The sequence below is a fragment of the Carcharodon carcharias genome, chromosome 3, assembly GCF_017639515.1.
Source record: "Carcharodon carcharias isolate sCarCar2 chromosome 3, sCarCar2.pri, whole genome shotgun sequence".
NCBI lineage: Eukaryota > Metazoa > Chordata > Chondrichthyes > Lamniformes > Lamnidae > Carcharodon > Carcharodon carcharias.
In genome coordinates this window covers 103,787,035-103,813,951 of record NC_054469.1, presented here as the reverse complement: position 1 = coordinate 103,813,951, position 26,917 = coordinate 103,787,035, and the positions used below count along the sequence as shown (strand labels likewise).

Sequence of the window (26,917 nt, the reverse complement as noted above, 5' to 3'; positions counted from 1 at the left end):
GAGGTGATGGAGGAATAGACCAGGGTGTCCCGGAGGGAAAGATCCCGATGGAATGCCGACAGTGGGGGTGAAGGGAAGATGTGTTTTGTAGTGGCATCATGCTGGAGTTGGCGGAAATGGCGGAGGATGATCCTTTGAATGCGGAGGCTGGTGGGGTGATAAGTGAGGAAAAGGGGGACCCTATCATGTTTCTGGGAGGGAGGAGAAGGCGTGAGGGCGGATGCTCGGGAGATGGGCCAGACACGGTTGAGGGCCCTGTCAACGACCGTGGGTGGAAAACCTCGGTTAAGGAAGAAGGAGGACATGTCAGAGGAACTGATTTTGAAGGTAGCATCATCGGAACAGATGCGACGGAGGTGAAGGAACTGAGAGAATGGGATGGAGTCCTTACAGGAAGCGGGGTGTGAGGAGCTGTAGTCAAGGTAGCTGTGGGAGTTGGTAGGCTTGTAATGGATATTGGTGGACAGTCTATCACCAGAGATTGAGACAGCGAGGTCAAGGAAGGGAAGGGAAGTGTCAGAGATGGACCACGTGAAAATGATGGAGAGGTGGAGATTGGAAGCAAAATTAATAAATTTTTCCAAGTCCCGACGAGAGCACGAAGCAGCACCGAAGTAATCATCGATGTACCGGAGAAAGAGTTGTGGAAGGGGGCCGGAGTAGGACTGGAACAAGGAATGTTCCACATACCCCATAAAGAGACAGGCATAGCTGGAGCCCATTTGGAGGAAGTGAGAGGAGTTGAAGGAGAAATTGTTCAGTGTGAGAATAAGTTCAGCCAGACGGAGGAGAGTAGTGGTGGATGGGGATTGTTTGGGTCCCTGTTCGAGGAAGAAGCTAAGGGCCCTCAGACCATCCTGGTGGGGGATGGAGTGTAGAGGGATTGGATGTCCATGGTGAAGAGGAAGCGGTTGGGGCCAGGGAACTGGAAATTGTTGATGTGACGTAAGGTGTCAGAGGAATCACGGATGTAGGTGGGGAGGGACTGGACAAGGGGAGAGAGAAGGGAGTCAAGATAACGAGAAATGAGTTCTGTGGGACAGGAGCAAGCTGACACGATTGGTCTACTGGGACAGTTCTGTTTGTGGATTTTGGGTAGGAGGTAGAAGCGGGCCATCCGAGGTTGGGTGACTATCAGGTTGGAAGCTGTGGGAGGAAGATCCCCAGAGGGGATGAGGTCAGTGACAGTCCTGGAAACAATGGCTTGATGTTCAGTGGTGGGGTCATGGTCCAGGGAGAGGTAGGAGGAAGTGTCTGTGAGTTGGCACTCAGCCTCCGCGAGGTAGAGGTCAGTGCGCCAGACAACAACAGCACCACCCTTGTCAGCGGGTTTGATGACAATGTCAGGGTTGGACCTGAGAGAACGGAGTGCAGTAAGTTCAGCGAGAGAGAGATTAGAATGGGTGAGAGGAGCAGAGAAATTGAGACAACTAATGTCGCGCCGACAGTTCTCAATGAAAAGATCAAGAGAAGGTAAGAATCCAGAGGGAGGGGTCCAGGTGGAGGGAGAATATTGGAGGTGGGTGAAAGCTTCCGTTGAACGGGGAGAGGACTCCTGCCCAAAGAAGTGAGCCCGGAGACTAAGACGGCGGAAGAAGAGTTCAGCATCATGCCGAGCCCGAAATTCATTAAGGTGAGGGCATAGGGGTATGAAACTAAGTCCTTTGCCGAGCACTGAACGTTCAGCATCGGAGAGGGGAAGGTCAGGGGAGATAGTGGATACACGGCTGGGGCCAGGATTGGAAGATGGGGTGGGGACGGAGGGACAGGCAAGGGTGGAGGGTCCTAGATGGGTGTTGGTGTCGATGAGTTGTTGGAGCTTGAGTTCCTTAGCACTTGAGAGAAAGACAAAAAGTTTCTTGTTGAGGTGTCGGATGTGACGAAGAATAAAATGAAACTGGGGGCACACGCAGCTTTGAAAAAGGGTACGGCGGTGCTGCTGGAGGGAGAGGTCGAGTGTGTTCATATGGCGGCGCATGGCACTGAGTGTGGATCTCAGGATGCGACGGGAACAGCAGTCCGAGAAACGTTTTATGTCCTGGAAATACCTGTAATCCTGGGTGGGTTCGAAACCTGAGGGGTGGAATTTCAGTTGAAATCCACGTGGGGTAAGTCGGAGACGGAGACAGTCACTGAGAAAGGAGATAGTTGGTCCTCCAAAGAGTGACACTGGGGAGTTAATAGTAGATAAAAAGGAAATGGCAGATGAAATGAACAAATATTTTACTTCTGTCTTCATTATAGAGGATACAAAAAAACATTCCAGTAATAGCTGTAAATCGGGAGGTTGAAGGGAGAAGGAAACTTGCTGAAACTACAATCACTAGGAGAGTACTGAGAAAACTGATGGAGCTGCGGGCTGACAAGTCTCCAGGTCCTGTTGGACTTCATCTTAAGAGTCTTAAAAGAGGTGGCTATGAGGTAGTAGAACCATTGGTGTTAATTTTCCAAAGTTCACTAGATTCTGGAAAGGTTCCATCAGACTTCAAAGTAGCAATTATAACCCCTTTATTCTAGAAGGTAAGGAGGCAGAAAACAGGAAACTGTAGGCCAGTTAGCTTGACGTCTTTTGTGGGGAAGATGTTAGAATCGATCATTAAGAAGATTATAGCTGGGCACTTAAAGAAACTCTAGATAATCGGGAAGAGTCAGCATGGTTTTGTGAAAGGAAAATCATGTTTAACCAATTTATTGGAGTTCTTTCAAGGAGTAGCAAGGGTGGTGGATAAAGGAGAACCTGTAGACGTGCTGCACTTGGATTTCCAGAAAGCATTTGATAAGGTGCCACATCAAAGGTTATTGTGGAAAATGAAAGCTCATGGTGTATGAGGTAACGTATTAGCATGGATAGATGTTTGGCTGGCTGGCAAAAGACAGAGTATGCATAAATGGATCTTTATCGCATTGGCAAGATGTGACTGCTGGAGTCCTGCAGGGGTTTGTGCTGGGGCCTCAACTTTTTACAATTTACACCGATGATTTAGATAAGGGGAGTGAAGGCATGGTAGCTAAACTTGCAGATGGCACAAGATTGATTGGAAAGTGTGTTGTGAAGAAGACATAAGGAGAATGCAAATGGAAATAGATAAGTTGAGTGAGTGAACAAAAATCTGGGTAGAGTATAATGTAGGAAAATGTGGGGGAGAACTTTCTCCCTGTCAGACGGGCTGGGCAGGAGCAGGCATGTGCACAGCCGATTGCCACCCGTGATTGGCTGCATGCCACCATTTAATGCCACCAATTAAGGCCCGCACAGCGTAATACCCACCCAGAAGCACTCAGTGCTACCTGTGCGGGCAGGGGGAGGTGGGAGAGTTGGGGCCTGTGCCTCAAGGAGATTAAGAATAAAGCATTGCGAAAAAGAGAAGAAAAATTACTCAGACATGTCCCCTCATGTGACAGTGTCACATAAGCTGGGACGTTTGTGTATTTCAATAAAATTTTAAATGTAATTTATAAAGCCTTCATGAAACCTCATCCCGCCTGTGGATGAGGTTTCATGAGAAATGCGAAGGCCGTCTGGGTTCTTCGCCTGCCCGCCAACATTAAGATTGGACAGGTAGCCCAGACAATCAGCTCAATTAGTTGATAGATGGTCTTAATAGGCCTTCGGCAATTCGGCAGGTGCGCAGCCGACCCCAGTGTGCACCCACCAAACTGAAGTTCAGAATGACGCGCGGTGACATCAAGACTCATACCTGACATCACCGCGCATCATTTTACGCGTCAACATGCGGGGCCTTCCCCTTCACGTCGAACAGAAGATCCAGACCGTGAAGTTGTTCACTTTGGCAGGGAGAATAAAAAAGCAAAGTATTACTTAAACAGAATGACTACAGAATTCCGAGGTGCAGAGGGATTTACGAGTCACAAAATGTTAGTATGCAGGTACAGCATGTAATCAAGGCTAATGGACTGCTATCCTTTACTATAAGAGGAATTGAACATAAAAGTAGAGATGTTATGCTTCAGTTATACAGGGCATTGGTGAGACCTTGTCTCAAATACTGTGTGAAGTTTTGGTCTCCTTATTTAAGGAAGGATGTAAATGTGTTGGAGGCAGTTCAGAGGAGGTTTAGTAGATTGATAACTGGAATATGTGGGTTGTCTTATGAGGGTAGGTTAGACAGACTGGGCTCATTTCCACTGGAGTTTAGAAGAATGAGGAACAAATTGATTTAAGTATATAAGATCATGAACGGTATTGACAAGGTGAACGTGGAAAGGATGTTTCCTCTGGCGGATGAGTCCAGAACTAGGGAGCACGGTTTTAAAATTAGGGGTTTCCCTTTTAAGACAGAGATGAGGAGAAACTTTGTCTCTCAGAGGGCTGTGCGACTTTGGAACACTCTGCCTCAGAAGGCGGTAGAGGCAGGGTCACTGAATATTTTTAACGCGGGGGTAGATAGATTCTTGTTAGACAAGGGAATCAGAGGTTATTGGGGATAAATGGGAATGTGGAATTCAAAACACAAGCAGATCAGCCATGATCTTAATGAATGGCAGAGTAGGCTTGAGGGGCTGAATGGCCTACTTCTGCTCCTATTTTGTATGTTCCCCTGTACTAAAGTAAGAGCCAACTGCTAGAGGCTAAAAAAGGTAGAAAAAGAAAGGAGCACCTCCCTCACTCACCAAATTCCAAGCAGCACTGAAGGAAACCTGTTTTATACTTTCTGAAAAACAACGGATTCAAGCTTCTGAAAACCAGTTTAAGCTAGCTACCAAATTAACTAGCTGCAGCTGCTCTCAGAGAACTTGTATACCCCTACTTACGGCTGGAATAAACTTTACTCCTTAAGTTGTTATTTTTAGATGATTGCTAGATTTAAAATTAGACTTCAGACAGAAATTAACCCTTAAAATTTCCTCACTCACCAGACTTTGCAGCTCTCAGTTTAGCTCCTATCATAGCAGTATTGAGAAGTAATCAGGCAATGGAGATTTTATGGGTAGAATTAAGAAATAGAAAAGGATTTAATGGTAATGAAAGTTATGCATAGGAACCTGGTAGCAGCTATGAAGTGTATGAATCAAGAATGTATTAATGTAGAGATCTGACAAGCATATAGACTTCCATATAGACTGGGATAAGCAGACAAGCTTATGACAGAAGGGTAGTTATAGAACAAAGAACAAAGAAAAGTACAGCACAGGAACAGGCCCTTCGACCCTCCAAGCCTGTGCCGATCATATCGCCCGTCAACTAAAACATTTTGCACTTCCGGGGTCCATATCCCTCTATTCCCATCCTATTCATGTATTTGTCAAGCTGCCTCTTAAATATCATACCTGCTTCCACCACCTCCTCTGGCAGTGAATTCCAGACACTCACTACCCTCTGCATAAAAAACTTGTCCCGCACATCTCCTCTATAGTTTTCTCCTCTCACCTTAAATCTATGCCCCCTAGTAATTGACTCTTCCAACCTGGGAAAAAGCTTCTATCTACTCTGTCCATGCCACTCATAATTTTGTAAACTTCTGTCAAGTCGCGCCTCAATCTCTGTCGCTCTAGTGAGAACAATCCGAGCTTCTCCAACCTCTCCTCATAGCTAACAACCTCCAGACCAGGCAGCATCCTGGTAAACCTCCTCTGCACCCACTCCAAAGCCTCCATATCCTTCTGGTAATGTGGTGACCAGAATTGCATGCAATATTCCAAGTGTGGCCTAACCAAGGTTCTATACAGCTGCAGCATGACTTCCCAGCTTTTATACTCAAAACCCCTGACAATGAAGGCAAGCATGCCATATGCCTTCCTGACTACCTTATCCACCTGTGTTGCCACTTTCAGTGATCTGTGGACCTGTACACCCAGATCCCTCTGCCCGTCAATGCACTTAAGGGTTCTGCCATTCACTGTATAACTCGTGCCTGTATTAGACCTTCCAAAATGCATTACCTCACATTTGTCCAGATTAAACTCCATCTGCCATTTCTCCACCCAAGTCTCCAACCGATCTATATCCCGTTGTATCCTTTGACAATCCTCTTCACTATCTGCAACTCCTCCAACCTTAGTGTCATCTGCAAATTAACTAATTAGCCCAGTTATATTTTCCTCCAAATCATTTATGTATACTACAAACAGCAAAGGTCCCAGCACTGATCCCTGCGGAACTCCACTAGTCACACCTCTCCATTCAGAAAAGCACCCTTCCACTGCTACCCTCTGTCTTCTATGACCAAGCCAATGCTGTATCCATCTTGCCAGCTCACCTCTGATCCCGTGCGACTTTACTTTCTTTACCAATCTGCCATGAGGGACCTTGTCAAATGCCTTACTGAAATCATGTAGATAACTGCCTTTATCTGCCCTTCCATTGTCGATCATCTTTGTCACTTCTTCGAAAAACTCGATCAAGTTAGTGAGACACGACCTCCCCTTCACAAAACAATGCTGCCTCTCACTAATACGCCCATTTGCTTCCAAATGGTAGTAAATCCTGTCACGAAGAATCTTCTCCAATAGTTTCCCCACCACTGACTTAAGGCTCACCGGCCTGTAATTTCCAGGATTATCCCTGATACCCTTCTTAAACAATAGAACAACATTGGCCATTCTCCAGTCCTCTGGGACCTCACCCGTAGCCAGTGAGGATACAAAGATTTCTATCAAGGCCCCAGCAATCTCCTCCTTTGCCTCCCTCAGTACTCTGGGGTAGATCGCATCTGGCCCTGGGGACTTATCCACCTTAATATTCTTCAAGACGCCTAACACCTCTTTTTTGATCTCAACATGATCCAGGCTATCTACACAAATCAACTGCTAAGTCCTTCTCTTTGGTGAATACTGATGAGAAGTACTCATTTAGTATCTCTCCCATTTCTTCTGGCTCCACACACAGATTCCCACCTCTGTCCCTGAGTGGGTCTACGCTTTCCCTGGCTACCCTCTTGCTTTTTACACACGTATAAAAGGCCTTGGGATTTTCCTTAATCCTGGTTGACAGTGAATTTTCATGACCCCTTTTAGCCCTCCTGAATCCTTGCTTAAGTGTCTTCCTACTTTCTTTATATTCTCCACGGGCTTCATCTGTTCCCAGCCTTCTAGCCCTTACGAATGCTTCCCTTTTCTTTTTGACTAATCTCACAATATCCTTCGTTATCCAAGGTTCCTGAAACTTGCCATGCTTATCCTTCATCCTAGCAGGAACATGCCGGTCCTGAATTCTTATCAACTGATGTTTGAAAGCCCCCCCATATGTCAGTTGTTGATTTGCCCTCAAACGTCCGCCTCCAGTCTAGATTCCTCAGTTCCTGCCTAATATTGTTATAATTAGCCTTCCCACAATTAACCCGAGGACTCCTGTTATCCTTATCCACCAGTACCTTGAAACATATGAGTTATGGTCACTTTTCCCGAAATGCTCCCCTACTAAAACTTCGACCACCTGGCCAGGTTCATTCCCTAATACCAGGTCCAGTATTGCCCATTCCCTAGTTGGACTATCTATATATTGCCTCAGGAAGCCCTCCTGGATGCACCTTACAAACCCTTCTGCACTATCCAAACCCCTAGCACTGTGATTCCCAGTCAATATAGGGAAAGTTGAAATCACGCACCACAACAACCCTATTGCTTTTACATCTTTCCAAAATCTGCCTACAAAACTGTTCCTCAATCTCCCGCTGGCAATTGGGAGGCCAAAAGTAAACCCCCAATATTGTGACTGCACCCTTCCTATTCCGGAGCTCTACCCATATTGCCTCGCTGCATGAGCCCACCGAGGTGTCCTCCTGTCGTACAGCTGTGATATTCCCTTTAACCAGCAGTGCAACTCCCCCACCTCTTCTACATCCCTCTCTATCCTGCCTGAAACATCTAAATCCTGGAACGATTATCCGCCAATCCTGTCCATCCTTCAACCAAGTCTCTGTAATAGCAATATCATAGTCCCAAGTACTAATCCAAGCTCTAAGCTCATCTGCCTTGCCTGTTATACTTTGCGCATTGAAACAAATGCATTTCAGACCCCCAGTCCCAGTGTTCAGTAATTTCTCCCTGCCTGCCCTTCCTCTTAGTCCTACTGGCCACATTCACTGGTTTCCAGTCACTTATAAATTTAAATTCCACCAGCTGTCGTGGTGTGATTTGAACCCACGTCCCCAGAGGATTACTAGTCCTGTGACATTACCACTACACCACCAGCACCCCAAAAGAACATATTCTATGTTCAGAATATAAATATATTCTAGCAATATATCATGCAACTAACAAGAGAGCAGGCCATAATTGAAAAAAATAATGAGCGATAAGCCAGATTTAGTTAACAGCCCCACAGTGTGTGAACATTTATCAAATGGGACAATAATATGATTGAGTTCGATGTTGTGTTTGAAAGGGAAAAATCCAAAACAGCTACTAAAATTCTAGATTTTATTGTGGCTGACAGATGTGCCCTGTTTATAGTCTCTATTAATGTGTAAAATGACAGATCAGTGGCAGATGTTCAAAAATGAATTTGTGATACAGAGCCAGGTTTTACCCCTAAGGGGCAAATGCTCCACCTGCCAAGAAAAAAACTCCTATAGATAACTAAAGAGGCATTGGGCAACATAAAACTAAAAGGAAAAGCACGCAAGATTGCAAAAACAATGATCCTGTTAAATGGAAGAGATACAAAGAACAGCAAAGGGTGACAAATGGATAATAAGAATTACAAAAAGTAAGTAATGACACTAATGAGTGACAAATCCTCAGGGCTCAATAATTTCCATCTCAGGGTTTTAAAGTAAGTCACACATCAAGATTAACATGGAGGTCCATGGTTGCTAATGCCCTCTCAAGGCATGGTACCTAAAGAGAGAAAGAGGTGAGAACATTGCAGATGCTCTAACTAGAATTCTCCAAATTTCTCGTAATTCAGGAACAGTTCTTTCAGATTGCAAAATTGCACATATAGGTGCATTATTTAAGAAGAGTGGAAGAGGGACGCTAGTTAGTCTATTGCCTGTGGTCAGTAAATTACTAGAGTCTACAATTGACGCAGAACTTGATACATAGGGAAAGCAGCTATCACCTTCGGCCTACTCACAAAACGTGCATGGAATAACATCAAGGTGAATCTTAGGACCAAGGTGCTAATTTGAGACATGTGTTCGTAGCACCTTGCTGAAACATGGATGACTTACTGCTATCAAGAAAGGAAGCTCAACACCTTTCATCTTCACTGTCTGCAGCACATTCTGGGCATTTTATGCAAGGACAAATCACGCACAGGGCAGTTCTCACAAAGGCAAATCTCCCAAGTATGTTGGCACTCAGCAACCAGAAGCAACTTTGCTGGCTCGAGCAGATTTTCAGGGTGAAAAACTGTCTGGGAATTTTCTGTTTGACAAGGTAGCTGCAGGCAGAAGATCAGCAGAATCACTAAGGCTATGTTTCAAGGACACTTGCAACCATGGCACGAAAGCCCTAAACATTGATTTCGCACCCGGGAGACACTAGCCAATGACAGAAGAAAAGGGCAACATCACGTATGGGTTGGCATGCGCCACCATGATGATCAGTGGCTACAGCAGCTTGACAACAGGTGCCAACAACAAAAACAATGCACAACCACACCTGATAGCCATTTTGTATGTGAAAATTGTGGAGAACCCACTTCTCCCAGATTGGTACCTTCAGCCATCAGCAAAAGTACACCAAATGAAGCTGCCTCATCCTTAATGGACTTGGTTTGCTATATGTCCATCATCTTAGATAGATGGAAGGATGCTGATGATAATTAAGGATGGAGTGAATGAAGACTTTGAAAATTTTCAGTTAATCAGAGAAAGCCAGCATGAATTTGTAAAGGGTAGGTCATGTCTGACAGATAAAACAGAGTGCTTTCTAAACAGTACAGTGTAGTGCAGTGTAGATCCACTAAATTGCAATTATTACAAACTATTCATGCAATTTGGTAGATTAAGGTGATTTGATTGAAGTTTTCAAGATATTAGGCGGAACTGATCATGATGGTGGTGCATGCCAGCCCACACGTGATGTTGCCCTTTTCTTATGTCATTGGCTGGTGTCTCCTGGGTGCGAAAATCGACGTTTAGGGTTTTCGTGTCATGGTTGCAAGTTTCCTTGAAGCATAGCCTTAGTGATTCTGCATGGTATGTTGCCTGCCCGGTGCCAGGGTGAGGGACAGCTCTGAGCGGCTTGAAAGGATATTGGAGAGGGAGGGGGAGGATCCAGTTGTTGTGGTCCACATCGGGACAAATAACATAGGTAAGACTAGGAAAGAGGACCTGTTTGGGGATTATCAGGAACTAGGAACTAAATTAAAGAACAGGTCCTCAAGGTTTATAATCTCCGGATTACTACCCGAGCCAGGTGCAAATTGGCATAGGGACACGAGAATAAGGGAAATAAACACGTGGCTAAAGGAGTGGTGCGGGAAAGAGGGGTTCCATTTCGTGGGGCACTGGTATCAGTATTGGAACAGGAGGGATCTGTACTGTTGGGACGGTCTCCACCTGAACCGATCTGGGACCAATGTTCTAGCGAAAAGGGTAAATAGGGTGGTCAACTAGAAAGTGGTGGGGGGAAGGGAAGGGTAAAACTCCAAGAAGTATGACTAATAGGAAACAAAGCAACAGGTTAGCATGTTGGGGGGTGGATGCAACTTCATGGAAAACTATGAAAAAACTGAAAAGAAAGGAGAGCCCAGGAGAGGCTATTAAAGTCCCCAGAACACAAAATAGGACAGAGTGTTTGGAAAGGGCTAGGAATCTAACTTCAAGCACATCAGATAAAGGGACGACAATGAGAAAGGAGACGGGAAAAACAGGACTGAAGGTGTTGTATCTGAATGCACGCAGTATACAAAATAAAGTAAATGAGCTTGTGACGCAGATTGAAATTGGCAGGTATGATGTGGTGGGCATCACAGAGACATGGCTGCAAGGGGATCAGGACTGGGAGCTAAATATCCAAGGATATACATCCTATCGAAAAGACAGACAGGTTGGCAGAGGGGGTGGGGTTGCTTTGTTAGTAAGAAATGAAATTAAATCGATAGCAAGAAATGACATAGGGTCAAATGATGTAGAATCTGTATGGGTAGAGTTGAGGAACCGCAAAGGTGAAAAAACCATAATGGGAGTTAGGTACAGGCCTCCGAACAGTAGTCAGGATGTGGGGCACAAGATACACCAGGAGACAGAAAAGGCCTGTAAAAAAGGCAAGGTTACAGTGATCATGGGGGATTTCAATATGCAGGTAGACTGGGAAAATCAGGTTGGTAGTGAATCCCAAGAAAAGGAATTTGTGGAATGTCTACGAAATGGCTTTTTGGAGCAGCTTGTGGTGGAGTCCACTAGGGAACAGGCAATTCTAGATTTAGTGATGTGTAATGAGACAGATTTGATAAGGGAGCTTAAGGTGAAGGAACCCTTAGGAGCAAGTGACCATAATATGATAGAATTTACCCTGCAATTTTAGAGGAAAAATTTGGAATCAGATGTAACAGTATTACAGTTGAATAAAGGCAACTACAGAGGCATGAGGGAGGAGATGGCCAGAATTGACTGGGAGATGAGCTTAGCAGGAAAGACAGTGGAACAGCAATGGCAGGAGTTTCTGGGAGTAATCTGGGAGACACAGCAAAAATTCATCCCTAGGAAGAAGAAGCATACTAAAGGGAGGACAAGGCAACTATGGCTGACAAGGGAAGTCAGGGACAGCATAAAAGCTAAAGAGAAAGCATATAATGCAGTGAAGAGCAGTGGGAAACCAGGGGATTGGGACGCCTACAAAGACCAACAGAGGACATCTAAAAAAGAAATGAGGGAGAAGATTAAATATGAGGGTAAACTAGCCAGTAATATAAAAGAAGATTGCAAGAAGTTTTTTTTAGATATATGGAGGGTAAGAGAGAGTCAAAAATGGATATTGGGCCGCTGGAAAATGACGCTGGAGAAGTAGTAGTGGGGAACAAGGAAATGGCGGAGGAACTGAACAGATACTTTCCATCAGTCTTCACGGTGGAAGACACGAGTAACATTCCCAAAGTTCAAGAGAGTCGGGGGGCAGAGGTGAGTATGGTGGCCATTACCAAAGAGGTGCTAGGAAAGCTGAAAGGTCTGAAGATGGATAAATCACCTGGACCAGATGGATTACACCCCAGAGTTCTGAAGGAGATAGCTGAAGAGATAGTGGAGGTGTTAGTGGTGATCTTTCAGGAATCACTGGAGGGAGGGTCCCAGAGGACTGGAAAATCGGTAATGTAACCCACTTGTTTAAGAAGGGAGTGAGGCAAAAGATAGGAAATTACAGGCCACTTAGCCTGGCGTCGGTCATTGGTAAGATTTTAGAATCCATTATTAAGGATGAGATTTCAGAATACTTGGAAGTGCATGGTAAAATTGGGCAAAGTCAGCATGGTTTCATCAAGGGGAGGTCATGCCTGACAAATCTGTTAGAATTCTTTGAGGAGTTAACAAGTAGGTTAGACAAAGGAGAGCCAATGGATGTTATCTACTTGGACTTCCAGAAGGCCTTTGACAAGGTGCTGCACAGGAGGATGCTCAGTAAGATAAGAGCCCATGGTGTTAGAGGCAAGGTACTAGCATGGATAGAAGATTGGCTGTCTGGCAGAGAACAGAGAGTGGGGATAAGGGGGTCCTTCTCAGGATGGCGGCCAATGACTAGTGGAGTTCCGCAGGGGTCAATGTTGGGACCATAACTTTTCACTTTATACATTAATGATCCAGATGAAGGAACTGAGGGCATCCTGGCTAAGTTTGCATATGATACAAAGATAGGTGGAAGGGCAGGCAGTATTGAGGAGGTGGGGAGGCTGCAGAAAGATTTGGACAGGTTAGGAGAATGGGCAAAGAAGTGGCAGATGGAATACAACATGGGCAAGTGTGAGATCATGCAGTTTAGTAGGAAGAATAGAGGCATAGACCATTTTCTAAATGGGGAGAGAATTCAGAAATCTGGAGTGCAAAGGGACTTGGGAGTCCTAATCCAGGATTCTCTTAAGGTTAACTTGCAGGTTGAGTCAGTAGTTAGGAAGACAAATGCAATGTTGGCATTTATTTCAAGAGGACTAGAATATAAAGCAGGGATGTGCTGCTGAGGCTTTATAAGGCTCTGGTCAGACCACATTTAGAATATTGTGAGCAATTTTGGGCCCCGTATCTCAGGACGGATGTGCTGGCCCTGGAGAGGGTCCAGAGGAGGTTCACAAGAACGATCCCAGGAATGAAAGGCTTAACATATGAGGAACGTTTGAGGACTGGGTCTATACTCGATGGAGTTTAGAAGGTTGAGGGGGGATCTGATTGAAACTTACAGAATACTGAAAGGCCTGGATAGAGTGGATGTGGGGAAGATGTTTCCATTAGGAGAGACCAGGACCCGAGGGCACAGCCTCAAAGTAAAGGGAAGACCTTTTAGAACAGCGATGAGGAGAAACTTCTTTAGCCGGAGAGTGGTGAATCTATGGAATTCATTGCCACAGAAGGCTGTGGAGGCCAGGTCATTAAGTGTATTTAAGACTGAGATAGATAGGCTCTTGATTGGTATGGGGATCAAAGGTTACGGGGAGAAGGTGGGAGAATGGGGTTGAGAAACTTATCAGCCATGATTGAATGGCGGAGCAGACTTGATGGGCCGAATGGCCTAACTTCTGCTCCTATGTCCTAAGGTCTTAGGATAGATTGGGAGCGACTATTTCCACTTGTTGCGGAGTCTAGGACTAGAGGACATAGCCTTGAAATCAGAGCCAGGAGTGAAGTCAGGAAACACTTCTACACACAAAGGGTGATGGAAGCTTGAACACTTCTGCAAATGGCCATTGATGCTAGGTTAGTTGTTGGTTATCTGAAATATGATTTTTGTTAACCACAGGTATTAAGGCTTAAGGCAAAAGCAAAACAGGCTGAGGGACTTATTGGACTACTTACTCCTATATCTATGTTCCTACTGACAGGCTGATTAATTGAGGGGAGATAGGTTAGGGGAACTAACTATCAATACCAGACCCAATCCTGTCCCCATCATATCCTAAAACAGTCCATGTCCAAATACAGCAAGATCTGTATAATATTCAGGCTTGGGCTGACAAGTAACATTCACACCACACAAGTGTCAAACAATGACCAGCTCCAACAACAGAGAATCCAACCAATGCCCCTTGATATTCAATGGCATTACCATCACTGAATCCCCCATTATCAACATCCTGGGGTTAACACTGACCAGAAAGTGAACTGGACTAGCCATATAAATACTGTGGCTACAAAAGCAGGTCAGAGGCTAGGAATCATGCGACGAGTGACCTTACTACTGATCCCCACAAAGCCTGTCCACCATCTGCAAGGCACAAGTCAGGAGAGTGATGAAATACTCCCCACTTGCCTGGATGAGTGCAGCTCCCACAACACTCAAGAAGCTTTACACTGTCCAGGACAAAGCAGCTCGCTTGATTGGCACCCCATCCACAAACATTCACTACCTCCACCACCGACACACAGTAACAGCAGTGTGTACCATCTGCAAAATGCACTGCAGGAATTCACCAAGGCTCCTTCGACAGCACCTTCCAAACCCACGACCACTACCACCGAGAAGGACAAGGGCAGCAGATAGATGGAAACACCACCACCCGGAAGTTCCCCTCCAGGCCACTCACCATCCTGACTTGGAAATATATCGCAGTTCCTTCGCTGTCGCTGGGTCAAAATCCTGGAACTCCCTTCCTAACAGCACTGTGGGTGTACCTACACCACATGGACCGCAGTGGTTTAGGAAATTGGCTCACCAGCACCTTTTCAAGGACAATTAGGGATGGGCAATAAATGCTGGCCCAGCCAGCAAAGCCCAGATCCATGAATGAATTAAAAATACACCAATGAATAAATGTTCAAAAGCTGGAAATGGTGTTCCTTCTCTGCGACACCAGCAAAGATTGGATAACACATCAGATATCAAAGATTAAATTTTCCTCATTTTCATGGCTAAATGCCAAATCCCATATTACACTAACAAACTGATCCTAGGGAAATTCACTGGCAATTCTGAGAGTCCATTTTAACATTACAACAAACCAGACATAATTAAAGGTTTAATCAGTAACAATTCTTATATCGTATTAAATATCACATCTGGACAAGAGTTCATTTAAAATTACATTTTTGTTAACTGAATCTGATAAAGTAGAAACATTTGTTCAGTTACAACGGAGTTTAATATTTGCATTATTTGCCCTGTAAAAAAATTGACTGGCTTAAAAGCAATGCTGCAGCTCCAACTGATTAGCTGATTGATTCGGTCACTTCTATCAAGGTTTTTCCACTATTTAATTCTCAAAGACAATCTTCGAGCCACTCTGCAGCAATATGAAAATTATGCCTGTCTTGTCCTTTCCATTGTTTTAATCAGAGACTTATTTTGCTGTGGTTTTAAATGACTTTGCATCATACAACCAGGCGGTATCGATTCCCTTTCCAGATTCATGAACAGCAATCCAGCTGGGAAATGGGAAACGACAGGCTACAACTCTAGCATTGCCCTTCAGCTCGCTCTGAAGTTTCTCCTCCAAGGACTGCATCTGGAACAGCAGAAAATGCAGTCAGAAAATTCCCTCATATAAAGCTGTTCCTAAATTAAAGAAAAATCTCCTTAATCTAAAGTTGTAATTCCAAACAAAAAGACATAAACTCACATTTCACATCTAACACAGACACAACTGTCTTTTTCTAAAACGTGCTTTCCGACAGACATATAATTTCAATGCCAATTTCTTAATCCATGGCAAAACCAAGTTCTTGGGGCCCTGCCTTCAAATATTAACTCATATACTTAATAGAAAAATCACCCAATGATGATTGGTCCAAGATCATGATTTCCATATATGTTATATCTTGAGGCTGATTGAAAACATGAGATTCCTCTTCGTATACCCCCAGTCTTGATATTCCACTGAAACATTACTCAATTAAATGAGGAATGAACCTCAAATACACCATTCTATTCTTAGATTTTTTTTAAAAATCATTCACATACAGTATAAATGTACATAACATGAAGTAGTAGGGTTCAGGACAATGCCACTACACTATGACCTCCTGGTGTCAGCCACACTACCAACAGATCTCAAGTGCAGGTTAGGCTTTCTGAAAGGAAGAAAGAAAATAAATAAAACAGAATCAAAGATGATTCATTGATTGTGAAGAATTATAGGACATCCTGAGGACATGAAAGGTGCTGCACAATTGCAAGTTCTTTCTTTCTGTCATTATCCCAAGCTTTAGAAGGACAGCTGCCTACTATAATGAGACGATTTTTTTTAACCTTAAATCAATCCCATGGGTCTTGTGAGCAGGATTACCAAATTAGTTCCAATTAACAATGAGTTGTTTGTTATGGAACTAAATTCTGGTATGATAGCCAAGTGGTTATGGTACTGGGTTTGTAACCCTAAGATCAAGAGTTCAAATCTCACAATGGCAAACTATGAAACAATGTAACTTCATGCTTGGCCTAAATAGCCAAGTGGTTATGGTACTGGGTTTGTAACCCCAAGATCAAGAGTTCAAATCTCACAATGGCAAACTATGAATCAAGAGTTCAAATCTCACAATGGCAAACTATGAAACAATGTAATTTCATCTGAAACAGATGGAAACGTGTTTGTACTCGAAAGAGTTACAAAGCAAATCACTGGGTTTGGCCTAAATAGCCAAGTGGTTATGGTACTGGGCTTGTAACCCCAAGATCAAGAGTTCAACCTTCCGTGCTCGGTGGGCACCGCGGGGACTGGGGTGTTTTGTTGACCCCTTTAATCACATTTTGATTTAAAGTTTGTAAGTTTCCTTTAAACTTTGTTCTTGGTTTTACAGCTGACCTGAATTAGGGGCTGTGCCTGATTTATCCCAATTTTGTTGATTTGGTTTTCATTTAAAAGATTATCAAGAGTTCAAATCTCACCATGGCAAATTATACTGCCGTCCGGCGGTGGAGGCCCCCGATGGGAGGCCCTCTACGGAGGTGTCCTCCCCCTTTCTATCGGGGACCTGGGTTGGAGGGTGTTGCATGCAGCAGTCCCTTATAATAAGAGGATGCATAGGTTCACGGACTCTCAGGAAACGTGCCCTTTTTGCGGTCTTGTGGAGTCCGTGGACCATGTATACATAGGGTGTTGTAGGCTGCACTCCCTTTTCAGTTACTTGAAAAACCTTTTATTGATGTTTTGTTTGCACTTCAGCCCCACGCTCCTGATCTATGGGCACCCGGTGCGGAAGGGGGTCGGGAAGGAGGAGGACCTCCTCGTGAACCTGCTCCTGGGCCTGGCCAAGTTGGCCATTAACAGGTCCAGGCAGCGGGCGATCGACGGGGGAGTCCCGCCCGATTGTTTGTCCCTCTTCTGCGGCTACGTTCGCTGCCGGATGTCCCTGGAGAGGGAGCACGCGGTGTCTGCTGACACTCTCAAGGCCTTCCGTGCTCGCTGGGCACCGCGGGGACTGGGGTGTTTTGTTGACCCCTTTAATCACATTTTGATTTAAACTTTGTAAGGTTCCTTTAAACTTTGTCCTTGGTTTTACAGCTGACCTGAATTAGGGGCTGTGCCTGATTTATCCCAATTTTGTTGATTTGGTTTTCATTTAAAAGATTATCAAGAGTTCAAATCTCACAACAGCAAACTATGAAACAATGTAAATTCATCTGAAACAGATGGAAACGGGTTTGTACTCGAAAGAGTTACATATAATACATGCTTGGCCTAAATAGCCAAGTGGTTATGGTACTGGCCTTGTAACCCCAAGATCAAGAGTTCAAATCTCACAATGGCAAACTATGAAACAACGTAACTTCATCTGAAACAGATGGAAACGGGTTTGTACTCGAAAGAGTTACTGGGCTTGTAACCCCAAGATCAAGAGTTCAAATCTCACCATGGCAAATTATGAAACAATGTAATTTCATCTGAATAGGAACAGATGGAAATGTGTTTGTACTCGAAAGAGTTACAGCCACTACGAACTAAGTTGAAGTGAATAAACTATTTCACTTAAGAGACTTATTACCAAAATGAGGCAACCATAACCCAATCATTGTGTGCTAGATTCAAACCCAAGATCTAGGGCTTCGAAAAATGTGCTAGCTACAACCAATTCCTATAAACAAACTTATTTATTAATATATTTACTTGTAAGGGACCAGTGAAGTCAATCTCCAAACATAAAACTTGCCAGTTCTGTCTGTTGTGAATACAATGGAGACTTTAGCAGGAAAATTTGAATAAAAATGGCTCTTCATCCAGTTTCTCCGATGCACAACCCCATCAAGTGAGGAACCACACCGGGAACAGAGTTTGGCAAAATTTACCTTTCTGTACCTATCGCAAATAAACGTTTTAGAATTGATTAACAACACTCACCATCTGAGGAACTCCAAATATGACAACATTACTATATTCTGAGAAACTGACCTAAAAGCATAGGACAAAAACAATTACCCACATTGAAAATAACAGAATTTGAATAATACAGAAGAACAGTTCTGCGCGAGCTGTGCAACACTGAGTATACCTTCCACAAGTCAGAAATGTAAAATCTAGTATTGTGGTGCACTCCTTCTCGCCATGCTCTGTACCTAGAGTACCAAACCAACCAAGGATTCAGCTCATAACCCACAGCTCGAAACCCTTGCTTTGCTGCTGCAATTACCTATAAAGTCAAAAGGACAGATTATCGTAAACCCTGATAAACAGGCTGTTGATTTTTAATGACCAACTAACATGGGTATGCAATTTATATGGTGGGGCGTCAATAGAAGTTGGACAACTACCATAAAAGCTGTGTCCACAATTTCCAAATTGCAGTAACCAACATAGCGGATTTCATATACATAATGATCCAAAATTTCGAGAGCTGCTTAACAGTAATTCTAATACAAATAGTGTTAAAATGTTTTACTTTTAGAACAGTAAAATTCCCAATAAAGGAACCTATGCCAACCTTTATTAGGTCTGACCCAAAATCTAGTGAAAACCCATCATCTCTTCAATAATATCTAGGACATGACAGCTATCAATATTTGGCTAAAACATGTTTCAGGATGGTTACAGCAACTAATCAAATTTATAGCACAATATTATTGCTGAAAAGAGACATTGCTGAAGCTTTTTGTCTTGCACTCATCAGGACAAATCAAGAATGCCAAATTTCAAACATCACAAGAATTTATACTACAGGAAAAAAGGATGCTGCTTGGTTGGCAAAACAACTCTGATTGGCCAAGGCATTGATTGGCCATGGAGAAAGCAACAGGGAACTATAGGCTCCTGGGTAATTTAATAAAGGTAGAAAGCTTGAACATACTCCTTTTGTTTATAATGGGCTCCTGTGTATGAATGTATGTCATTTCTAAAAAACGTAAATGAGTCAAGTTACAAGCTTGACTAATAATCTTAAATTGACTGTTAGTGTAGTTATTAGCACACTCAGGATTGTTCAGCAAGTGCTGCCTAATCATGGAATAACATCTGACAGTAGACGTTTTTGTTTTGGGTTGGTTGAGGATGGTTTGTATTCTGCCTATACAAACCGAGAGGGCATGCTGTTTGATTCATACAACCTACATGCATCAGCACTGAAAAACCCAGAACATCTACTGTAAAAAGCGATTCAGAAATGGGTAGCACTTGGTGAACAATTCTGAGTGTATTAATAACTGCACTAACAATCAAACTAATCAGTAAAGCTTGCAATGTGGTTTATTTACATCTGCTAGAAGCCATATACATTCAAACAGAAGGACCAGTCCTCTGCAAACAAAAGGAATAATGATCCAATCTTGTGCCTTTTTTGAATTACCGAGAAACTCGGGGAGTCTAGGTTTCCCCTTTGCTTTCTCTACGGCAACGCTGTGACCAAATCATTTGAAATTTGGCATTCGTCCATTTGTCCTGATGAGTGCAAGATGAAAAAGTTTGGCAAAACCTCTCTTTTCAGCAATATTCAAGCTCTGTACTACCAAACAAATGCAATATTACTTGGCCTCTCATGGCATTGTATACAAGGAATCAAGACCAAGTTGTGTTTTCATGTGAATCAGAGTTAGAGCACAAATTAATTCAACACTATTTTAAAGTATATATTCCCTATTTTTTATATTTCTACTATGAATTCCTATGACCAAAATTAAAATGGAAACAATGTAAAATGTGTCATGTTGTAACTATAGCTTCTACTAGTGGTGAAACTTTGGAACCTGCTCAGAATGTGAAAGGAACTATATAAATGCAAGTATTTTTCTTCCTTCATTTCATCTTGGTGCTTGTAAGATCTCCTGTGCACAAGATGGCTATTGTTTGTTAACAACAGTTACTGAACTCATTCTACTTACTTCTTAATTGCTTGCTACATAATCACTCTCCACCAAATTTTATGGTACGGAATTTCCTAATAATTTATGGCACAGTGTAAGTGCATCAGTTTTTCTTTTAAACAAGGAAACTTTCATGTAAATAATTTATGCCAGAACCTCAAGACATGGGATCTTTCACCATGATTCGTGCCACTTCTAAGTTACAACTACCATAAACGACCCACACTCTTTAATAAAGCACTGCTCCACATTAAAACCAAAGAACACATATTTCCTGAATTTACACCAGCTCTGAATGAGCTCAAAATTTAAGCACAACATATTTCCCACCAGCCCCCCAACCCAAAAGCAGTAAGACTAAGGAGTTTCAACTTGGAAAAGGCCTCAAGTTTTATATCTGCATTGCAGAGTTGGTGATTTTTCCAAGAATAAATTTATATCATTGAATGTTTTATTAGACAACAGAATCAGTAACATTAGAAAAGCTTCCACAAAGGTGTTTTCCTTAAAAAATGCAGTAGTGTTTATTGTGAATGACTGATTCAAACTAATTTTCATAACATAAGATAAAGAGAGGCTTAAACAAAGAAGATTGTGCACACACTGTATGGTTTCTTCAGTCCCTAATAGTAAAATAGAATTTATGCAGGTTTTATGCACTCTGCCATATACAAATAAGAACTGCAGAAAATTTCAGCATAAATTGCCATTGGCAAGAGCAATGCAGAGTTAATATCAGTATAAGCTTGATCAAGAAAATTCCAGGTTCAGAGAACACACAGAAAAACAAACTTATATATTCCACTGGCAGGAATAACATCTCTCTATAAAAAATTTAATCAGATTATTGGACTAATGTAATTAATCAGTATGGGTTTTTAAAAACAGAATCTGATATGAACAAGAAATGTATTCAAATAAAATTTGTGCTTTTCTTAGAGACACCTGGGCCATAAATATATCTATAATGACTGTTTAGATTGGAATACAATTTGTATTGCAGACTTCATGTACCTATTATTTGCATAAATTCCTTTGGCTATGATTTTGAACAGTATACTGTTTAAATTTCTTTTGTAGCCTAGAATTTCATTAAAATTCTCTCTTATTACCATGCTCTGGCATTGCATCCATTCTTTGCTAAAATTAGACAGGAGGAATTTCACACATTTCCCCTTCTATTGTGTCTTTTAACTTTCATTTTGTAGCTTGCTGTATGGGAGGGGCCTGTTGCTACAGCTACACCTAAGAAGGGGGGTCAGGAGGTACCCAAGCTCACTGCCCCTGGGAAAGTCACTGTGTTAATTTCATTCTGTAGGACATGGGCATTCCATTTCTTCCCTCAGGACTTATCAATCAATTGGATTTCTTTTTGGTTTAATGCAGACAGCTTTCTCATGCTGATGATTGACAGATACATTACTGAGAGGTATAGTTAATCATTTCTGCACAGGGGTCCTCCTACTGATTCATCAATGGCCACTTTGCAAATGCTTATAAGTCTCCCTTATATCCCATTTACATTACAACACTGCCTCTAAAAGACAATGCCATAATATGCATGTCACAGTGTACAGAGCAAGGATCATTCTACAACAACTTATATTTATATAGCACCTTTCAGGTAATGAAATATCCCAAGGCACTTGAGGAGCATTAGAAAGCAAAGTTTGACACTGAGCCACATAAGGAGATGTTAGGTCAGATGACCACAAACATGGCCAAGAGGTAGGTTTTAAAGGAGGAAACAAGAGAGAGGTGGGAAGCACAGAGAGGGAACTGAAGGCATGACCACCAACAGCAGAGCAATGCCCAAGAGGTCAGAATTAGAGAAGCGCAGATATCTTGGAGGCTAGAGGAGATTACAAACATATGGAGGGGCAAGGCCATGGAGGGATTTGAAAACAAGAATGAGAATTTTAAAATCAAGATGTTGCTTGAGTGCAGAAAAATCGTAGGTCAGCCAGCACAGGGGAAATGGAGGGACGGGACTTGTTGCAAGTTAAGACTTAGGCAGCAGAGTTTTGAATGACCTCAAGCTTATGGAGGGTAGAATGTGGGACACCAGCCAGGAGTGCGTCGGAATAGTCAAGGCTAGAGGTAATGAAGGCATGAATGAGGGTTTCAGCAGCAGATGACCTGAAAGAGGGGTGAATTGATGTTACAAAGGTGGAAATAGACGATCTCAGTTATGACACGAATATAAGGTCAGAAGCTCATCTCAGGATCAAATGTGACATCAAGGTTTGCACAGACTGGCTTAATCTCAGAATGTTGCCAGGAAGAGGGATGGAATCGGTATCATAGAATCTTTACAGTGCAGGAGGCGGCCATTCAGACCATCAAGTCTGCACTGGCTCTCTGAAAGAGCATTCTACCTCGTCCCACTCCAATGTCTTATCACCGTAATCCTGCACATTTTTTTTTCAGGTAGCAATCCAATTCCCTTCTGAATACCTCGAACAAACTTGCCCCCGCCACCTTCTCAGGAAGTTCGTTCCAGCCTCCAGAGTGAAAAATCATTCTCTCACATCACTTTTACACCTTTTGCCAATTATTTTGAATCCATGCCCTCGAATTCTTGACGCTCTCAAGTGGGAACAGTTTCTCATTATTTACCCTGCCCATACCCGGTCTGGGTGTTTACAATAGTTACCAAGAAGTTAGAAGAGGTTTTAATTCTTCTAACATTTTCTGGGTAACTACTGTTGTAACGTTGGCTGAAGTTTGCAATTTAAACCGCATTTTCAGATGGTTCCCAGAGCAGCGTAATTGTCCAGAGGAAGTTTGCACTTCTGGGCAATTGCCATGCAAACCCTTACCTGGGAACTTGTGAGAGGGATTCCCTGGCATATCTTTGGTGTACCCCCCAAATCTGACGCTGGGGAGCTTGGAAGTTATGGCCCAATATAAATAGGGTTGTAAATGACAAAGTATGATAAGGAGGTGGAGTCGTGTTTTCATTTTGCTTATTAATTTATTTAAAAAAAGGGAGATAACCAAAAAATAAAGCCCAAACATAAGCTGAATTTTGAGGCTATCCTTCATGGAAATGGGACAGTAGCACACTAAATATCCTCCCTCAATCTCCCAACATTTCTTCCTTTCTCTCCCTCTCACCCACCCACTCCCACACCCCTCCTCTCCCTCTCCCCCACCCACTCCCCATCTTATCCCTCCTACCCCAACTCGCACATCCCTCCTCTCCCCTGCCCACTCTCACATCTCTCCTCTCTCCCTCTATCCCACCCAATCCCACACCCCATCCTCTCCCTCCCCTGCCCACTCCCACACCCCTCCTCTCCCTCCCCTGCCCACACCCCATCCTCTCCCTCCCCTGCCCACTCCCACAACCCTCCTCTCCCTCCCCTGCCCACTCCCCATCCTCTCCCTCCCCTGCCCACACCCCATCCTCTCCTTCCCCTCCCCACGTCCACACCCCTCCACTCCCTCCCCTGCACACACCCACACACCTCCTCCCTCTCCTCTCTCAACTCCCACACCATTCCTCTCCCTATCACCTCACCTCTTCCTATTCCAACTCCCTCACCACATTCCTCTCCCTCCCCACTCCCAGACCCCTTCTCTAGCTCTCCCACCCCATTTCCTCACACTTCATCTCCTACTTCGCCCCACACCCCTCCCTTCACTCTCCACCCCACAACCCCCTCACTCTCCCCCCACGTCCCCCCCTCACTCTCCCCCCACGCCCCTCCCCTCACTCTCCCCTCCACGCCCCTCCCCTCACTCACCCCCCACGCCCTCCTCTCACTCACCCCCCACGCCCCTCCTCTCACTCTCCCTCCCACGCCCCTCCCCTCAAGGCCCCTCCCTCCATGCCCCTCCCCTCACTATCCCCTCGCTGCACCCGTCCCCCCATGCCCCTCCCACCCACAGCCCTCCCCTCACTCTCCGTCCCCAAGCACCTCCTCTCACTCTCACCCCACACTGCTCCCCCCTCACTTTTTCTCCCACACCCCTCACCTCACTCTCCCACCCACGCCCCTCCCCTCTCACCCCCTCACCTCGCCCCTCACTCCCACACCCCTCCCCTACACCCTCCCCTCACTCTCCGCCCAACGCACCTCTCCTCAGTCTCCCACTCACGCCCCTCCCCTCACTCTCCCACTCACGCCCCTCCCCTCACTCTCCCCCCACGCCCCTCCCCTCACTCTCCCCCCACGCCCCTCCCCTCACTCTCCCCCCACGCCCCTCCCCTCACTCTCCCCCCACGCCCCTCCCCTCACTCTCCCCCCACGCCCCTCCCCTCACTCTCCCCCCACGCCCCTCCCCTCACTCTCCACCACCCCAAGCCCTTCCCCTCCCTCTCCGCCCCCCTCATGCCCCTCCCCTCACTCTCCGCCCCCCTCATGCCCCTCCCCTCACTCTCCGCCCCCCTCATGCCCCTCCCCTCACTCTCCGCCCCCCTCATGCCCCTCCCCTCACTCTCCGCCCCCCTCATGCCCCTCCCCTCATGCCCCTCCCCCTCCGCCCCCATGCCCCTCCCCTCACTCTCCGCCCCCTCATGCCCCTCCCCTCACTCTCCGCCCTCCTCATGCCCCTCCCCTCACTCTCCGCCCCCCTCATGCCCCTCCCCTCACTCTCCGCCCCCCTCATGCCCCTCCCCTCACTCTCTGCTGCCCCATGCCCCACCCCTCACTCTCTGCTGCCCTATGCCCCTCCCCCTCACTCTCCACCCCCAAGCCCCTCCCCTTCACTCTCCACACCCCCATGCCCCTTCCCTCACTCTCCACCCCCTCATGCCCCTCCCCTCACTCTCCACCCCCTCATGCCCCTCCCCTCACTCTCCCCCCACACTCCCTCCCCTTTGACACACCTCTTTCCTCCCTTTCACCACTACCCCCACATCACTCCTCTCCCCCTTTCCCACAGCGCCTCCTCTGCCTCACCCCGCCACTCGCACTCCCCTCCTCTATCTCCGCCCTTTCCCACTCACCTTTCCAGTTCTCTGTTTTTTTACTCTCTCTCTGCCATCCCCGCTGCCAATATCCACCAGCGGTCCCCGGCGGCCACAGCCCTCCTCTCCCAATCCCCCCCACCCCCAAATCTCATGCCCCTCCCCTCTCTCTCCCACCAGTTCCACTCAACATCCTCTCCCCACCAACTACCGCACCACTCCTCTTCCACCTCCCACTCTCGTTCTCTACCCCCCAACTCGTCCCCCAGCTCCCTCTCTTCCCTGCGTCCCTCCTCTCGCCGCCCCCTTTCCGCACTCTCTCTCTCGTTCTTTGTATGTTTAACTCTCTCTCCCATCCCCCATTCTCCCTCTCTTCATTCCCGCAGCTTTCTCCCTCCTCCTCTGTCACTCACGATCCTGCCATCCCCGCTGCCGATATCCACCAGCGCTCCCCGGCGGCCTCTCAGCAGCTGCAGCACCGTCTCCACCTGGACTGTGCTGGCCGGGACGAAGGGGAGACAAACCCGCCTCAGAGCCGGAGCCACAAACGGGGCAGCCGCCACGTACAGAGCGAACGCGGCTCCGCCGGCAGCACCCAGGAGCACCAGCCCCCAGCGCCGCCTGGGGCCTGGCCTGCTACCAGGGGCCTGATCCGACATCCCGTCCGGCCATGCACCTTTGAACCGAGAAGGTGTCACAGTGAATGAGGTCCGGCCAGTCACAGCTTCTGAGCGGTCACCATGGAAACTGCGGGGGAGCCACCACCTCAACCCGCTCCAACTGGAACCTACACCCGGGAGTGAATATTTCCGCCCTCAAAAAAATTACCTCAGATTTTCCTCTTAAACTAACTGTCAAAGCTTATGAGGCACAAATGCTGAAGCAGCTTAAAGTGAGTGGTAGATATGAACTTAAACGTGAATATCCACAAGCTGCGCTGCTCTGCTATTCGCTTTTCCTGATAACCGTCCGGCGCAAACCTTACTGAATCCGGGAATCATGAGCCGCTGGCTCGGTGGGAATTTCCCGACAAGTTTGAATCTCGGATGGGCAATTGCTTTGATCCTGGGATATTACCCAGGAGATTTTGTTTTTTATTAATTCATGGGATGTGGTTGTCTCTGGCTAGGCCAACATTTATTGTCCCTAGAGATAAAAACAAAAAAACTGCGGATGCTGGAAATCCAAAACAAAAACAGAATTACCTGGAAAAACTCAGCAGGTCTGGCAGCATCGGCGGAGAAGAAAAGAGTTGACGTTTTGAGTCCTCATGACCCTTCGACAGAACTTGAGTTCAAAGGATCATCCTCCGCCATTTCCGCCAACTTCAGCATGATGCCACCACCAAACACATCTTCCCTTCAGCCCCCCCCACCCCATCGCTCCCTCCGGGACACCCTGGTCCACTCTTCCATCACCCCCTACTCCTCAACCCCCTCCTATGGCACCACCCCATGCCCACGCAAAAGATGCAACACCTGCCCCTTCACTTCCTCTCTCCTCACCGTCCAAGGGCCCAAACACTCCTTTCAAGTGAAGCAGCATTTCACTTGCATTTCCCCCAACTTAGTCTACTGCATTCGTTGCTCCCAATGTGGTCTCCTCTACACTGGAGAGACCAAACGTAAACTGGGCGACCGCTTTGCAGAACACCTGCGGTCTGTC

General features: G+C 45.5%; 1 protein-coding gene across 2 annotated transcripts; it reads right to left on the bottom strand.

The window, feature by feature from the left end:
- Positions 1 to 15,065: 15,065 nt before the first annotated feature.
- atpsckmt (fATP synthase c subunit lysine N-methyltransferase) lies at positions 15,066 to 25,937 on the bottom strand. 2 transcript variants are annotated; one of them, XM_041184406.1, is made up of 4 exons: positions 25,741 to 25,937; positions 18,534 to 18,671; positions 18,383 to 18,433; positions 15,066 to 15,553 (listed from the first exon to the last, which is right to left on the bottom strand). In XM_041184406.1, exons 1-4 carry the CDS (start codon positions 25,909 to 25,911, stop codon positions 15,389 to 15,391), a joined length of 525 nt encoding a protein of 174 aa, XP_041040340.1. In that variant the 5' UTR covers positions 25,912 to 25,937; the 3' UTR covers positions 15,066 to 15,388. The 2 variants fall into 2 exon arrangements, with proteins under 2 accessions (XP_041040340.1, XP_041040339.1); XM_041184405.1 differs by having other exon boundaries at positions 15,069 to 15,553; positions 25,666 to 25,937.
- Between the last annotated feature and the right edge of the window lie 980 nt (positions 25,938 to 26,917).

Bases quoted from the DNA above. Each gene is read 5' to 3' on its own strand.
- atpsckmt (XM_041184405.1), bottom strand. From the start codon at position 25,911: ATGTCGGATCAGGCCCCTGGTAGCAGGCCAGGCCCCAGGCGGCGCTGG. The intron at 18,672-25,665 runs GTGAGTGACAGA...TTGACTTTATAG, and splicing joins GCAGCGGGGATGGCAGGATC to GTAATTGCAGCAGCAAAGCA. The intron at 15,554-18,382 runs GTGAGTGTTGTT...CTGCTGTTCCAG, and splicing joins TATTTGGAGTTCCTCAGATG to ATGCAGTCCTTGGAGGAGAA.